Source organism: Corythoichthys intestinalis, chromosome 2 (genome assembly GCF_030265065.1).
Source record: "Corythoichthys intestinalis isolate RoL2023-P3 chromosome 2, ASM3026506v1, whole genome shotgun sequence".
Lineage (NCBI taxonomy): Eukaryota > Metazoa > Chordata > Actinopteri > Syngnathiformes > Syngnathidae > Corythoichthys > Corythoichthys intestinalis.
In genome coordinates this window covers 14,718,601-14,732,864 of record NC_080396.1, presented here as the reverse complement: position 1 = coordinate 14,732,864, position 14,264 = coordinate 14,718,601, and the positions used below count along the sequence as shown (strand labels likewise).

General features: G+C 38.3%; 1 protein-coding gene across 1 annotated transcript in view; it reads left to right on the top strand.

The window, feature by feature from the left end:
• bmp7b (bone morphogenetic protein 7b) overlaps positions 1-14,264 on the top strand; it is a 76,880-nt gene that overhangs the window by 48,783 nt on the left and 13,833 nt on the right. The window contains exons 2-3 of the mRNA XM_057830150.1: positions 5,370-5,562; positions 8,267-8,415. Coding sequence (XP_057686133.1) covers positions 5,370-5,562; positions 8,267-8,415 — 342 coding nt within the window. The remainder of the gene's footprint in view (positions 1-5,369; positions 5,563-8,266; positions 8,416-14,264) is intronic.

Here is a 14,264-nt window from a genome sequence, read left to right as displayed (position 1 = left end):
CAACAATGGCGAGCTACTAGTTTATTTTTTGATTGAAAATTTTACCAATTTTATCAAAACGAAAACATTAAGAGGGGTTTTAATTAGGGCTGTCAAAATTAACGCGTTAACGCGCGGTAATTAATTTTTTAAATTAATCACGTTAAAATATTTGACGGAATTAACGCACATGTCCCACTCAGACAGTATTTTGCCTTTTGGTAAGTTTTACAGCAAGGCTTTTTGTGCTGTCTAACAGCGAACTCTTGTGGTCGCTTTGCGACATGGTTTATTGTTTTCTTGCCAGTTCAATATGGTTGCACGACGTCTCTGTTGTGCTTATATGATCCTTGGACAAGATTTGTCCGTAAGTACGGTTGTTGTAAAGAATGTACATATTATGTTAATAAGTGAAATGTTATATTTTTTGTATGAGACACCTTTTGTTTATGTTTAGTGAACCTGTATAGCATGCTAAGCTAACGTTGTTGCTAATGCAATGCTTGTGTACTTTTTTTTTTGTAGTTTTACGACGGTCTAAAGAGGACAATGGTTTGAGGCCATTTTATTAATAAATCAGATGAAAAAGGAAGAAGTCTGATTATTAAGGCGTCGTTCACTAACTGTCTAGCTTTGGAAAAAGTAGACGCTTCGGAGTGAGGACAGCATAGACAGATTTAAATGACAGTAGAGTGAAATGCCCACTCCAGTCCTTATGTACCGTATGTTGAATGTATATATCCATCTTGTGTCTTATCTTTCCATTCCTACAATTTATTTTACAGAATACATATATAATTCACAGAAAAATATGGCATATTTTATAGATGGTTTGAATTGCGATTAATTGCGATTAATTACAATTAATTAATTTTTAAGCTGTAATTAACTTGATTAAAAATTTTAATCGTTTGACAGCCCTAGTTTTAATATAAAATTTCAATAACTTGTACTTACATTTATCTTTTAAGAACTACAAGTCTTTCTATCCATGGATCGCTTTAACAGAATATTAATGTTAATGCCATCTGGTCGATTTATTGTTATAACAAACAAATACAGTATTTATGTACAGTATGTTGAATGTATATATCCGTCTTGTGTCTTATCTTTCCATTCCAACAATAATTTACAGAAAAATATGGCATATTTTATAGATGGTTTAAATTGCGATTAATTACGATTAATTAATTTTTAAGCTGTGATCGATTCAAATTTTTAATCGTTAGACAGCCCTAGTAAAAAGATGTCAATGTTATGGAGGTGGGGAACACACGACTAAATTTGCTACAGAAATTTTGCTACAACCTGCATCAGAGTTTGCATAACTTTAAACTGTACGAATTTGCTAACCTGCAAAACTTTAGTAGGAAGCTGCTTAGAGAGAAGTGTCCTCCACTTTTGTATGTATTTTCTGCTGTTAACGTAAATTAAACTGAGAAATGTAGTTAACCGAGGTTTACCCCTTCTGCCCAATTTTCATTTTTATTTGTTTATGCGGTCTTAAAGCAACACTTGGTAACTTTTCAGTTTTGGTCGATTTTAGCGACGCTGGTGGACAAAAAAGGTAGTTTTTTGAAGACTGTGTTTCCCATGAGGACCAGCACATGAGCGCATAGTGTTTTCCTTGACTCTTGCCTAAAGTCACAACGGACAAGCTCCAGCTAATTCCTGACCCTAATTAGAAGAGGCTGTACAGAAAATAAATGGATGGATGGAATTTAGTCTGACAGTTGGACATGCAATGAAAAACTGACTAGGGAACCATGAGTTCGGGAAGAACTGATTCACAGTGTTTGTGTGGGTGTATGACGTCTGCCTGATAGTTAATCACAGCTGTAAAATGGATGTACAGTGTATCACAAAAGTAAGTACACCCCTCGCATTTCTGCAGATATTTAAGTATATCTTTTCATGGTATAACCAGGGGTTAAAGTGGGCTAGAACAGTCAGGAATGCAGTTTTGGTATAAGATTCAGGGCAGGAACGCAGTTCCGGTATAAGATTCAGGGCCGGAATGCTATTCCCGGTACACGGTGCTTCAATTCTAAAAATATGACGGCAACTGTCAAAACGTTATGTAAAAAAAATTGTTTTTAATGCTGAGCTGCCACACATGCATTTCATCTCTAAGAAGAAAACAATCTACCAACATCAGATTTACATGCACAAGTGTTAATAACATGCATAATAAAGTGCTTGTGTAGCGTAATCCGTTTCCACCGATATTTACTATTTATTTTATTCCACAGACGGCATGGAGGTTTCCCTAGCTGCTGCAGTTATCCGATTCTGACGATGATGAGTCACGTCAATGACGAATGCACACAGCAAAGCAAAACTCCTGGACTCATTTATCTGTTCAATTGCTGACATACTGACATGTGATCAGCAGAGATAGTTAGCTAGTTAATGCATGTTTTCTGGAACAGCAACAACAATAAAAAAAGCTTGATGCGACAAAAAAAGGGCGATGCAACAGAAAATTAGTTTGGCTACTTATTATTTTCCTTCTGATTTAAAAAAGTCAATGTTTGCGCGATCTTCAAAATATATTCTATTTCATTCTGCATAATATAGGTCAATTGTATTTTTCTGAATGTATGTTACTTATATCTTTATTATTAATAAAAAAAAAAAAGAAAGAAAGAAAGAAAGAAAGAGTAAATGTTGACATTAACTTCAATTTTAATATACATCATGTGTTCTTAAGTAGTTAAAACTTAGATTTGGCATTTAGTATGTGAGTAAATGAGGGAAAATAAAAATTAAGAGATGGAGGTTGGGGTTATTGCTGTTTTTGTTAACTTTTATTTTGCAAATCATTGAAAAAAATACAATTTTGAATGAAAATGAGTTTTTGTATGTGTTATAGAAATAACTGTGCCAAAACAGTTTTCATTGCATTTCAGTAGTTTTAGGAGGTTTGCCCCCCCCCCCCCCCCCCCAAATAAATAAATAAATAAACAAAATTTCTGGCTCCCTCGCAACCTTCACGTCAGGGAGTTCCTGCAAGAAATTCTAGCCACTTTCACCCCTGGGTATAACACTGACAAAATGACACTTTGACACAATGAAAAGTAGTCTGTGTGCAGCTTATATAATACAGTCCATTTATTTTCCCCTCAAAATAACTCATAATATAGCCATTAATATCTAAACCCCTGGCAACAAAAGTGAGTACACCCCTTAGAAACTCCGTACATTCCTAAATGTCCAAATTGAGTACGGCTTGTCATTTTCCCTCCAAAATGTCATGTGAGTCATTACAGGAGTGCTGTCAGCATTGCTGCAGAGATTGAAGAGGTGTGGGGTCAGCCTGTTAGTGCTCAGACCATACGCCGCACTCTACAAGAAAGCCCGCAAACAGTTTGCTGAAGATATCTCAACAAAGCACATGGATTACTGGAACCATGTCCTATGGTCTGATGAGACGGGCGAGCTTTCTTATATACCGTCTTCAGAAGAGGCTTCCTCCTGGGGTGAGAGCCATGCACACCAATTTGATGTAGAGTGCGGCGTATGGTCTGAGAACTAACAGGCTGACACCCACCTCTTCAATCTCTGCAGCAATGATGACAGCACTTCTGTAACGAATCACATAACATTTTGGAGGGAAAATGACAAGCAGTACTCAATTTGGACGTTTAGCGATGTACGTCGTTTCTAACGGGTGTACTCACTTTTGTTGCCAGGGGTTTAGATATTAATGGCTATATTTTATGTTATTTTGAGGGGAAAATAAATGAACTCTAATATACAAGCTGCACACAGACTAATTTTTATTGTGTCAAAGTGTCATTTTGTCAGTGTTGTCCCATGAAAAGATACAGTGGGGCAAATAAGTATTTAGTCAACCACTAATTGTACAAGTTCTCCCACTTGAAAATATTAGAGGCCTGTAATTGTTAACATGGGTAAACCTCAACCATGAGAGACAGAATGTGGAAAAAAAACAGAAAATCACATTGTTTGATTTTGAAAGAATTGATTTTCAAATCATGGTGGAAAATAAGTATTTGGTCAGTACCGAAAGTTCATCTCAATACTTTGTTATGTACCCTTTGTTGGCATTAACGGAGGCCAAACGTTTTCTGTAACTCTTCACAAGCTTTTCACACACTGTTGCTGGTATTTTGGCCCATTCCTCCATGCAGGTCTCCTCTAGAGCAGTGATGTTTTGGGGCTGTCGTTGGGCAACACGGACTTTCAACTCCCCCCACAGATTTTCTATGGGGTTGAGATCTGGAGACTGGCTAGGCCACTCCAGGACCTTGAAATGCTTCTTACGAAGCCACTCCTTCCTCCATTTTGACGCCACGGGGCGAGATCTTGCATGGAGCCCCAGATCGAGGAAGATTATCAGTGGTGTTGTATGTCTCCCATTTTCTAATAATTGCTCCCACAGTTGATTTCTTTGCACCAAGCGTTTTACCTATTGCAGATTCAGTCTTCCCAGCTTGGTGCAGGTCTACAATTTTGTCTCTGGTGTCCTTCGACAGCTCTTTGGTCTTGGCCATAGTGGAGTTTGGAGTGTGACTGACTGAGGTTGTGGACAGGTATCTTTAATACCGATAATGAGGTAAAACAGGTGCCATTAATACAGGTAACGAGTGGAGCCTCGTTAGACCTCGTCAGAAGAAGTTAGACCTCTTTGACAGCCAGAAATCTTGCTTGTTTGTAGGTGACCAAATACTTATTTTCCACTCTAATTTGGAAATAAATTATTTAAAAATCAAACAATGTGATTTTCTGTTTTTTTTCCACATTCTATCTCTCATGGTTGAGGTTTACCCATGTTGACAATTACAGGCCTCTCCAATCTTTTCAAATAGGAGAACTTGCACAATTGGTGGTTGACTAAATACTTACGCAGAAATGCGAGGAGTGTACTCACTTTTGTGATACACTGTTGATGTTGAGAGTTGAGGCCCTATTCCCTGACACATCTTGCTCGGACATAAGAGGTATATGCTGAGGGATGGTGAGGGCAATGTGGGGGGTCACTTCCCAAGGGGGCTACAATGGAGTGGTTAGTGTTGTGGAGATGATTGCAACTATTTACTCCAAACACTGAGTCCCGACTTACGAGAACCAGATGAGGGGTGGACTGGATGACTCTCTGGGGCTGAGAAGAGAGAAAATGTTGTAAACTTTTCATAGTGTTGCCTGCATCTTCATCTTAGTGTTCACCACATGCGAGCTTCTAATTCCTTATCAGGACAATGCGCCTTTTGCACATGCTCTCAATATGGCACGAACTAGCTTCCGAACAGCAATGATTTATAAACAATAAGTGTCACTTGAAACACAATTCCTTGATGAATGTTTTCGCAATGATGGGTTACTTAACAATAATCTCTGAATCCATCTTTATTTCTTTCTCACAGTGGAGCACGACAAGGAATTCCTGCCAGTGCGGCGGCATCATCGAGAATTCCGATTTGACCTGTCCCAGATTCCTGACGGCGAGGCGGTCACTGCTGCTGAGTTTCGTATTTATAAAGACTTCATCCAAGAACGTTTTGATAACGAAACATTTCGCATCAGCATCTACCAAGTGCTGGAGGAACATTCTGATAGGTGAATATGTCTTGGGTTTTATTTCAAAGTATGGTAGAGTTGTATTTACTGGTGCAAACAACTAGCAGAATGAGCATATTTGAATTCACCTGTGTTTAATTGGTTGCTGGAGTTGGTAATGTGGCACACTCCGACTGGTTGTTCCGTATTGTTATTTTTCCGCTACAAATACATTACACATATCAATCTGGGAAAAATTCAATTGAGACCTTTTTCATGGGAGGAACCTTCAAAAAATATGCAGCTGCTGATTGGATGATGGCCCCTCTTGTCATACTCATCACCGACCAATCCATATTAAGCCAAAGTATGACAAATATTGGCAAAGGCAAATTTACTTATATAGCACAATTCAACACAAGGCAATTCAAAGTGCTTTACATCACATAAAGATCATAAAAATCACATTAAATCAATAGAACTTAAAAACAAATACAATCGAAACAGGAAATAAAATTATACATAAAAATCGCATTTAATCACGAATAGAAAAAGAATTAATAATAATGATAATTTTAAAAAATACTACTACATACTACTACTACTGATAATAATTGAAATCCGCAATGGAGATAAAACACAAGAGGAATAGAAAGCAAATAGACTGAAATATATAGACAGTCATGGATATGCAGTGCTAAAAAAAAGCGTTTTAGCCCTGATTTAAAGGAGCTAACAGTTTGAGCATACTTCAGACCTTCAGATAACTTGTTCCAGAGGTGAGGAGCATAATAACTTTTGTATTGGCCCGAATATAAGACGGCCCTGATTATAAGACGACCCCCTCTTTTTCAAGACTCAAGTTTGAAAAAAGCCTTTTTTAACAACAAATTCATTTTTATACAGAAAATAATTACAGTACATCAGAAAAAAAATATTACAACAATATATTTGAGAAATGAGAGATGCATGTTATTTTGCCTCATTCAAATCTTAATATCTGAACATTTAAATATGTAAACTAAAGTGCAATCACATTCATAAATGAATGGCTTCTGGTTTTTGAAATGTAAATAAACCAATCTATTGTGATAAAACAAAATTGCAATAACTGCATTAACCATCAAATTGTAACTGTAGTCTTGAAACAAATCTGAATAAGGAAAAACATTGCAATAAAATAATGCAAACTGGTTACACTTGAGAGAAGCTGAGATCTGTCATGACAGAACATCGCTTCAATGATATCTGGTGCCATCTAGCATCGTGAATGGGTATAATGTCTAGACCGCGAATATAAGACGACCCCCTCTTTTTTAGTGTTATTTCAAAGCAAAAAACACCGTCTTATATTCGGGCCAATGCGGTAAATGCTGCCTCACCCTGCTTGGTTCTTGTTCTTGGAACATACAGGAGACCGGTTCCAGATGACCTTAGGGGTCTAGATGTTTCATAGGAATCTAACAAATCAAGCATGTATTTTGGTCCATCAAGTGTTTTGTAGACGAGCAGTAATATTTTATAGTCTATCCTTTGACTCACTGGAAGCCAGTCTAACAATTTCAAAACTGGTGTAATGTGGTCCAGTTTCCTTGTATTTGTGAGGACTCTGGCTGCAGCATTCTGTAGTAGCTGGAGCTTCCTGACTGATTTTTTTATCAAGACCTGTAAATATGCCGTTGCAAAAATCCAATCTGCTGAAAATGAATGCATGCCTAAGTTTTTCCATGTCTTGTTGAGTCGTAAGCCCCTTAATTCTGGCTATATTTTTTAGGTGGTAATAAGCAGATTTAGTGACTGACATTAGATGGCTATCAAATATTAGGTCTGAGTCAATAATTACGCCAAGGTTTCTGAATTGATTTGTAGCTGTAAGTGACATTGTGCTTAGGTGCCTGCTTATTTTTGACCTTTCCTTTTTTGGCCCAAAAAATGATCACTTCTGTCTTCTCCATATTTAACTGGAGAAAATTCTGGCACATCCATTCATTGATTTGATGAATGCATTTACTCAGGGAGACTAACAAGTATGACAAGTATTGTATAGTAATGGTCAATGAGAAGCGTGAAAACATTTTTATCAATCAAAAAAAGCTTTTAGTGATGCTGTGTGTTGCACTTTTAATAAGGAAATCAATCATTTATTTCTGACAAATTGACCTTTCTACAAGAACTGCTTTCCACTCCACCATTATTTCCAAGCAGATAGTCACTTCCTGGTCACGTCTAAAGCTCAGGCCTCTTTTCCCTGATTAGTTCGGCATCAGAAAGCGACCAATCAAAATTAAGCCACAGCATGACATATTGGACAGGAAAAATGCAAAAACATGGTTTCCTGTCCAAAAAAAAAAAAAAAGTGACTTTCTTTGCTCTCTTTTAAATGAAGAATTCGGTGTATTTCTGAAAAAAAATCTTTGGAAAATTAGCTAGCTGGTTGAACAATTTGCCTTACCCCGCGCCATTTTGTTGGCTTCTTTTCTCACAGAATTGTACTTTTTCTGGCTAATTCTCTTCTTCCGTTTTTTGACGTTAGGAGTCTCGTTGTTGCAAAACTTGAGCCCGTGGTGAAATGTGTAGAGTGTACTAGTAGCCTGTCATTTATGAAGCTATTATTGTCAATTAAAGAAATGAATTGTTCCTCTTGACCTTGCCATCTGGAAAACACTCCTAATTTTGCTGACCTTCCTCTTCACCTGAAATTCAGCCAAATCCCTCTGCTGCTCCTTGTGATCGTTTGGTTGTCACACTTTTACCTTCTGCTCAGGGAGTCTGACCTTTTTCTGCTGGACTCACGAGTCATTTGGGCTGCAGAGGAAGGCTGGCTGGTTTTCGATGTGACGGCCACCAGCAACCACTGGGTCCTCAACCCAGGAAGAAATCTGGGTCTGCAGTTGGCTCTGGAGGGCACAAACGGTGAGTGTCATAATCAATCAGAACTGAGAAGCTTGAAAAGAAATACACTAGCTTACATCAGTGGTGTTACCAGGATGCCAGGTGTGGTCTGCACCTTAAAACATGTTTGTTTTCTCCTTGAGATAACTGTTGTTGTGATTTGGTCTAAACAAATAAAAGTTGATTTGATTTTATTTGACTTAGAAGTTGGACACATCCATAACTGAACAGTATGGGCATGCAGGTGACAATGTTTTTTTTAGGTAACCTATTGTGGTTCCTCGGTTTTATTATTATAGTTATTCTTTGTTCCGCAGCCCCTTTGAGCTCAATTTCACCCTCTCAGAATGCTTCGAAATGCACCAAAATCGGCACGCAGGTCAAGACAAGTGCAATCTTTGATACTGTGTAAAGACAAATTCCAACTACAGTATGTAGCGCCCCCTAGCAGTCAATCTTTGTCCCGCCGACGCTTTGAGCCCTACTTTGACCCCCTCAGAATGCTTCAAAACTCACCAAACTCAACAGCCAGGTGAACACTGGTGAAAATAAAATGTAAAAAAAAAAAAAAAAAAAAAAATCAAAATATGTGTAAATGTGTGTAGCGCCCCCTAGGAACCAAACCAACATTTTTTTTTTTTTTTAAAGGTGAAAGAGGAGGTAACAACGCAAAGGTTAAAACTTAAATTCATTTTTTATATAGGTGGGATACCTCCGTGAAGTTGCCCCCCCCCTAAAAAAACAATGTTTAATGTTTAACTACAAAACGGCAGTTCAAACAAAAATTTTTACAGCACAAACCAGCACTAACGATGCAGAAAAAAATGGCATCATCGCGGTTCCATTCCACCGCAGATGGGGGTGCTGCACGTGACGTCATCACTATACATTATTATGAATATCTCGAAAACCGTAGCAGTTCAAACAAAACATTTTACAGCACAATCCAGGACTAACGAGGCACAATCAAATCACACCACTGGGGTTCCTTTCCGCCGTAGATGGGGGGCTGGGTGAACTCTGGAGGACCTAAAAAACAATATTGAAGAACTGCAAACTGATGTTGGCACAAACGAAACTTTTTGCAGCACAAACAAGCACAATCATAGCACAAACGATTTACATTGTTATATAAATTTGCGTCTGATGGGGGGCCAACTTCACGGAGGTGAATGGGATACCATATGTGGTGCCCAGACTACCGTTAATACTACAGTGTATATCCAGTTTTCTTTGGGTGGGAAGAGCCTGTCTGTGGGTGGGCACTGCTCCCTCCTAACCCCTGGCTCACAGGCACCAATTTTGCACACCAAATTAAAGCGGGAGTTCATTTTTGACAATAGGCTTAATCTTCGAGTTAGCGGGGGTTCAATTAGTTGGTGGAGTTGATTTCAACAAATTCCGTGCAGTTTGTAACTTATTTGTTAGTTTCAGGGCTCCGGAGTGGCTAAGCTAGCGCGAGTCAATGGGGCCAACTTAGCATGCTGATAAAAAAACGATAAAGATCTACAAACCGATCCAACATAGTCAAATAAATTCAAAATGCAGATCATCGTTCCGAAACACCCATGCGGGCAAAACAATATCACAAAAAAACGTCCGTAATTTACTTTATTCTTCAGGACAATTATTTTAAATGTGTAATATGACCACAATTGAGAGGAGTGCTTCGGCCACTTGTGCTCACGCTACATTCAAGGAAGGTGGGAAGTCGGACTTATCCCTTTTGGAGGTTACCAGTTGCAACCGCAAAGTGTTCCAAGCGAATGTAAGCAGCAAAGATGGCTGATCGCGACAAGTTGTTTTTTATTTTGGCCATCAAAAGACATTATGACCTGCAGCAAACCTGCCTTCTTGTAAGCGATCAAATAGTGGAGGCGTTCCAATGATATTTATTTATCTATTTATTCATTCATTTATTTATTTCATTGGGAAAGTGCACATTGATTAACATCTAAAAGATTAAATTATGCCAGAGTGTCGCAAAAAATGCTAATTTACATCAGCAGTCCCTAGGCAGGTAACACAAAGACAAAAAAAGACAAAAAAGAACAAAAGATTACAATAAAACAATACAGTACAATAGGTTACCAAGAACTTGACAGTGATTGCAGGACTGGTTTACTTTCAACCACTGCTTGAGCTGAGTTTTGAAGGTTCGTATTGTTGGACACTCCCTGATGGCGAGGGGTAAACTGTTCCAAATTTTAATGGCCTTTACAGAGAGAGAATTGTGACCAACGGCAGTTTTTCTGATTGGGACCTCACAGTCCCTTCTTTAGGAGGCCCTGGTCCTGAGACTGCTGTGAGCCCTTTTTTATTTTTTTTTTAAAGTCCAACATGAGAGGTGGAGCAAGTCCATGTTACACCTTGTAAATTAGATGAGTTGTTTTAAACAAATTTAAATTCTCAAGGCTCAATAAATAGTACTTTTTAAAAATGTTACTAACATGGAATGACATTGGTTTTCCGGCAAAGACCTTTAACAATTTCTTGTAGAGTGATTCTATAATACTGCATGTATTTACACCTGATCGGAGGTTGGAAACTCTGAATTCCCACCTTCCTCGAATGCAGCATCACTCTGCTGAGTTAATTAACGGCAGGCAACATGGCGAAATGTGCATTTAGAGGCTGTGGAAACAGACAGATGAAATGGGCAAAGGAAAGTTTCCAAAAATTCCCTATGAAGAACGAGGAACAATATAAAGTGGTTCCTTGCTGCTGGCTACGACATAAAAAATCAGCGGTGAAAAAAAAAAAAACAATGTGATATCACTCCGCCCTGCTCCTCTGCAGAGCTTCTGGATTACAAATGTTGCTGTTCATGCCGCAGTTATTGACATTAATAACTTCATCCCGAAAACATGGCTACCACCACTGATTGCATGGGTCATTGAAGATGTTCATGTGTGCATATGTTGTTTTTTTATTGGCATGTCAAATCAGCCCACTTGACTTGTGCTAGCTTAGCCACTCCGGAGCCCTGAAACGTTCAAATAACTATGAAACTACAGTCCCTGACAAAAGTCTTGTCGCTTATCCATTTTGTAGAAACAAATGCTAATAACCTGACTTTAATTATTCAATTGGTTTCAGAAATGGCTCATATGAAAGCTAAAACCCTCCCAAATGATGTTGAATGTACAAAAATATATTTGTTTCACTGAAAAGGATTTATCATTTAATGAAGACATAAAGATCAAATTTTGGCAAGACAAAAGTTTTGTCGCCAACAAAAAGTAGAGTGAAAATTGAACAAAAAATGTACTTCAAATACAAAAATATGTTACATAACATAAGCGAATTAAAGGCCAAATGTGAAGTAAGGTAATAATAAGATCATAATAATAATAAAGTAATAATATCAATGGCTAAACAATTACAAGCATATTTTCGTTATTTTTTTAACACAACCCTTCCAGATTCTTTGTTTAACCCATAGCAACGCCCTTGACAACAAAAATGCTTTTCTTCGACAGTCTTCGGAAATCTTTGGAATTGACGTCACACCGAGAACTGCGAGGGAAGTCCACCATACACACAGTATTGTTGCATTGCCTACAGAAAGTAGTGTGAAAACTGAACAAAAAATGTACTTCAAATACAAAAATATGTTACATAACATAAGCGAATTAAGTAGTGGTGCTGTGAGATCCAAATTTAATATTTTGTATGACTTCCATCCGGTTCGGCAAGGATTCATTCGATTTATTGATGAAGTCATCAGGAACATTGTAGAAAGCAGTCTTGCATGCCTCCCAAAGTTCATCAACATTCTTGGGTTTCATCTTCCATGCTTCCTCTTTCATTCTACCCCAGACATGCTCAATGATGTTCATGTCTGGTGACTGGGCTGGCCAGTCCTGGACGATCTTGATCTTCTTTGCCTTGAGGAACTTTGAGGTAGAGATTGAAGTATGCGATGGAGCACTATCTTGCTGCAGAAGTTGTCCCTTTTTATGCTTAGGAATGTAAGAGGCAGCTAAGATTTGTTGCTATTTCAGACTATTTATCTCTCAGAGTGCAGACAATTAAAAACCTGTTTGGCATTTGCCAAGGCCCACAGCCTGTCAGAAGGACGGACGCTGGAAAAGTGGCAAAAGGTGGATTTTTCAGATGAATCTTCCATTGAATTACACCTCAGTCACCACAAATATTGCAGGAGACCTACTGGAGCCTGCATGGATCCGAGATTCACTCAGAAAACAATGACGTTTGGTGGTTACATCATTACCAAAATCATGGTCTGAGGTTTCATCCAGTATGGGGGTGTGCGAGAGATCTGCAGGGTGGAAGGCAACATAAATAGTCTGAAATATCAACAAATCTTAGCTGCCTCTTACATTCCTAACCATAAAAAGGGACAAGTTCTGCAGCAGGATGGTGCTACATCGCATACTTCAATCTCTACCTCAAAGTTCCTCAAGGCAAAGAAGATCAAGATCGTCATGGACTGGCCACCCCAGTCACCAGACATGAACATCATTGAGCATGTCTGGGGTAGGATGAAAGAGGAAGCATGGAAGACAAAACCCAAGAATGTTGATGAACTCTGGGAGGCATGCAAGACTGCTTTCTACGATGTTCCTGATAACTTCATCAATAAATTGTATGAATCCTTGCCGAAGCCCATGGAAGTCATACAAAATATTAAGTTTGGATCCCACAGCACCACTACTTAATTCGCTTATATTATGTAACATATTTTTGTATTTGAAGTACATTTTTTGTTCAATTTTCACACTACTTTCTGTAGGCGACAAACCTTTTGTCTTGCCAAAATTTGACCTTTTTGTCTTCATTAAATGATAAATCTTTTTTCAGTGAAACAAATATATTTTTGTACATTCAACATCATTTGCGAGGGTCTCAGCTTTCATATGAGCCATTTCTGAAACCAACTGAATAGTTAAAAGTCAGGTTATGAGCAATTGCTTCTACAAAATGGATAAGCGACAAGACTTTTGTCAGGGACTGTACACCGAATTTGTGGAAATCAACTCCACCCTTTTAAATTTAAGATTAAACCCTCTCTAACTCAAAGATTAAGCCGGATGTTAAAAATTCTGAACTTCCCCTTTAAACTCAATAAATATTGTCCGTAAAACAAACACTTTTGAGAGTAGATTCTATTGTTCGGTGCATTTGGTACTACTTTGAATATGACTGGTTAAGTATGAAAACAGCTATGTGCCAGTCGTAAAAGGGTGTGATAACTGCGTAAATATCTAAGCTGTTTTTTCCTTTTCGTTTACTCACTCGAGATTATGTGCTTTTTTTCCCCCCAAATGAAGTCGTAAAAAGTTATAGGTCCAATAACGCTGGAAAAAACTTTGCTGATTTAACTTGGATTATTAACATTTAAGCACGTGTTATAATCTATTCGAATGGATCATATCTATGCTACTGTGGCAACGTAAGATAATCACACTTTTAGTTTCCTGACGGTGAATCATTACCGGAAATACTCCTCCATATATACATCTCCACCATTCGTGATACTAGCAACACGGTTCACAGGAAGTATGTCACGTTATCTGATTTTTCAGAATGACTGCTAAGGTTGTCATCACCAGGCTTATTCGTTAGTCTTTGGAAGAGATTATCAACAAACAGCGTTGATTAGAAGACTGTGATTAACAACATGATCTGTCAGGCCGGCAAGATGTTACACGCTTGGCCAAAAAAAAAAACAGATGCTTTCATGTAAAAGGAGGGAACGACGAAACTATGAATGTGTGTTTAAGTGCCCATGAGGGGTTACGGGTGAGCATGTGCAGACAGGCACAAAGGACGGTCTGCCGGTAGCGACAACTAGCCTTGATTTACCACCAAACGGTGATCAGACGCACATTCTTCTGTGCAAG